The 3,590-nt window shown below is 44.4% G+C and overlaps 1 protein-coding gene across 1 annotated transcript; it reads left to right on the forward strand.

Moving 5' to 3' along the window:
- Window positions 1-2,435: 2,435 nt before the first annotated feature.
- LOC100476589 (olfactory receptor 10J1) lies at window positions 2,436-3,368 on the forward strand. Its single transcript, XM_002927275.4, has one exon. The coding sequence runs from the start codon at window positions 2,436-2,438 to the stop codon at window positions 3,366-3,368; it is 933 nt and encodes a 310-aa protein (XP_002927321.2).
- The last annotated feature ends 222 nt before the right edge of the window (window positions 3,369-3,590 follow it).

Below are 3,590 nucleotides of genomic sequence, written 5' to 3' on the forward strand. Positions count from 1 at the left end.
CGTGTTCATCTTGATCACTGAGTTTTTTTGGTGCTCCCCTAAATGTTGCACCCAAGATGAGTGCCTCACGTGCCACACTTCACTTCCAGCACTGTTCAAAAAGCTTTTCTTTTTCCAACAATCCTTCTTTAAAAACCGCAGTTAATTTCCTCTGGATCTGGCTGTCGGGTGCTCAAATTTCTATGAAATGCCTGTTGGGAGGCTGACTTGGTCTTACATGATACTGTCCGCGTTCTCTTCTCCAAGGTAGTGAACCCACTACGTTTGCCTTTTCTCCTCGATCCTCTCTGCAACCTCATTCTGGCATCTCATTGTAAGAAGAATTTAACATCATTTTTCTGTATGTTTAGAACAGAAATAATTAAGAAAATGTGGATTATATAGAAAGGATAAAACGAAAAATCATTTGATTCTGCATTCACTATCCAGAAAACAATATTTTTAGCATTTCGGTGTATTTATTTCCAACCCATTTTTAATGGTGTGTGTACCATTCCATGTGTTTCCTTTCACGGTTTATTCCTTTTCTTTCCTTTTTATTTTTGAAAAATTCTGGACTATCTATTTATCTATCGTATTTTTCCATGTCAGCACATTAAATGTTTAATAGCTCCATAATTCCCATCAAATGGATATATTATAATTCATTATTCCTTTACTTATTTACATTGTTTTTGGTATTCATTATTATAAATAATATCCTAAAAGCTTCTTATACATATATCCTGATACATCTCTCTGATTATTTCTTTAAAATAAGTAATTGGGGGGCGCCTGGGTGGCACAGCGGTTAAGCGTCTGCCTTCGGCTCAGGGCGTGATCCCGGCGTTGTGGGATCGAGCCCCACATCAGGCTCTTCCTGTATGAGCCTGCTTCTTCCTCTCCCACTCCCCCTGCTTGTGTTCCCTCTCTCGCTGGCTGTCTCTATCTCTGTCGAATAAATAAATAAAATCTTTTTTAAAAAATTTAAAAAATAAGTAATTGGAAGTGGAAGCATGAAACTAAGGAGAATGGACACTCATGATCACTAATATACTAGTATCTCATTTACTTATCAAGGTAAACATACTACAATTTTTCTGGGTTCCCCAATGTTTTCCAGTTTTTCCAATCTTTTTTTCCCAATGCAATCTCATTCCCAGAGTGAGGAAAATTCTTTAATTCTTTTCAATAAAGCCAGGGAGAAAACGTATCTTCTTTCTCACCTGTTTTGTTGCCATGCTGCTTCCTCAGGTGGTTGTGGTAAAGGTAATTGACACCAGCCTTAAAATGAGAAGGCGAGATGTATGACTTACTAATTTTGAGCAAACCGCCAAACCGTAGGTGTCTTATCTTCCCCATCTGCAAGATGAAGATAGTTATTGAAAAGATGGGATTGATGTGCTGTTAAATAACACATATAAACATTCTTCATAAACTAAAAAGTGCCATTAAGGAACTATTCTTGTTGTTAATTATTATTATTATTGCTATTATTATTAAACTTTTTTTTTTAATAAGAGCTAGTTGGTCTCTAAAACTCCCCAGATACGGAATAGAGGGAGGGTGCACAAACTGGTTTCCCCAGAGGCACCCAGTTTATTATTCCGAAGAAATTAGAAAAGAGAGCTCAGGGTCTAGTTGTGAGTCAGACCCCCTGTGAAAATTCCCACCAAGCGCCAGCTGGAAAACACGAAAATACACACAGTGCAGGAGAACCAACACTTAGTAACTGACCAAAACGCAGAGGGCACGCATCGACAGGGCCGGCTGGTCCTGAGGGGGCCCTTCGAGCAAGAGGAGGCTCCGCCCGTACCTGAGAAAGAGGGGCATGTGTCTGGTTGAAAAGTACTGTCGGGAGGCAGTCTGTGTTGAAGCAGTTGAATGATTTGTGAAGAGGGTTCATGAGAAGATGTAGACATGTGGAACAGGGACAAAGCAAACACTCAGGTCCCCTGAGAGCAGAGAACGTTGTCCCAGTTGGCAACTCGGAAGGTTAGATCTTTAAGAAGATGATCAAAATTGTGGCTTCAACAAAGTGGAAGAGGTTGGCCAATTTGTGTTAGGTAAATAAAAATCTGAAACTGTAATTCATGAGAAAATTCTTCTCAAATTATGCATTTTCTATTTCTTTAGCTCCAGTTGCCTCCAAACACCTATGTTCTGGCTCATGAGGAAATCTGTTCCAAACTAGCCCAGGTGTCCTTCCTGCTATCCTACCACATCCCTGTTTCTTCTTCTGTGCCTTTACACAAAACTGTCCATCCATGCAATTGCTTCCTGATTGTGTTTTCTACCTTTTCACTCCCGGGGCACAGGAGGACTCATGCACCGGGCACATCTCCTGGAGCAGGTCCTTGTTGCCCTTTCTCCTGGTCCTGAGCGGGCGGGGGCCCTGGCGTGTTCTGACTGACTGACGGCCCTGAGTCTCCATCTTGTAGACCCAGCATTCACCCATGAAAAGCAAGAACGACACAGGGGTGAGTGAATTCATTCTCCAGGGGTTTTCCAGCTTCCGAGAACACAAGATTATCCTCTTTGTGATATTTCTTACCTTGTACCTTTTAACTCTGGCTGGCAATGTCATCATTGTGACGGTTATCAGCTTTGCTCGTCGCCTCCACACGCCCATGTACTTCTTCCTTAGTGTGCTCTCCACCTCCGAGACCGTGTACACACTGGTCATTGTTCCGCGGATGCTCTGCAGCCTTACGGGTCTTAACCAACCCATCTCCTTGGCTGGCTGCGCCACCCAGATGTTCTTCTTCCTCACCTTGGCCATCAACAACTGCTTCCTGCTCACGGCCATGGGCTACGACCGCTATGTGGCCATCTGCAACCCCTTGAGGTACACAGTCCTCATAAGCAAGAGGGTGTGTGCCCTGCTTGTATGGGGGGCTTTCAGCATTGGGCTGCTTGTGGCCATAATTCAGATTTCCTCTGTGTTCAGACTGCCCTTTTGTGACAGAGAAGTGGCCCATTATTTCTGTGACATCCTCCCAGTTATGAAACTCTCCTGTGCGGACACCACTCTACATGACATAATTAACTTTATCATCAGCTCACTTGTTATTCTGGTGCCCATGGGGCTGGTCTTCATTTCCTACGTCCTCATCATCTCCACCATCCTCAAGATCCCCTCTGCCCAGGGCCGGAAGAAGGCCTTCGCCACCTGCGCCTCCCACCTCACGGTGGTCATAGTCCACTACGGCTGTGCCTCCATTGCCTACCTCAAGCCCAAGTCCGAGAACAGCAGGGATCAGGATCAGCTGATCTCGGTGACCTACATGGTCATCACCCCCCTGCTGAACCCTGTGGTGTACACGCTGAGGAACAAGGAGGTCAAGGATGCTCTTCACCGTGCTGTTGGCAGAAACCCTCTTGTCTAGGATCTATGGTAGTTTGACACGTGGCCTGTCATCTTCTGGGTATTTGGGAATCTCAAAAAAATTTTTTTTTGATCTTGTCCTTCATTCTCTACCCAGGAAGCATTGCGGAATGTAGTGGTAAGGCGGCAGTGAAGAGCCCAGACTTTCCCTGACTTGGGGTTCATTTTCATCATCACGCTCCCGCGCTTGCTACTGATCTCAGACATCAGCACCGGAGGACAT

The sequence above is a fragment of the Ailuropoda melanoleuca genome, chromosome 8 (genome assembly GCF_002007445.2).
Source record: "Ailuropoda melanoleuca isolate Jingjing chromosome 8, ASM200744v2, whole genome shotgun sequence".
Lineage (NCBI taxonomy): Eukaryota > Metazoa > Chordata > Mammalia > Carnivora > Ursidae > Ailuropoda > Ailuropoda melanoleuca.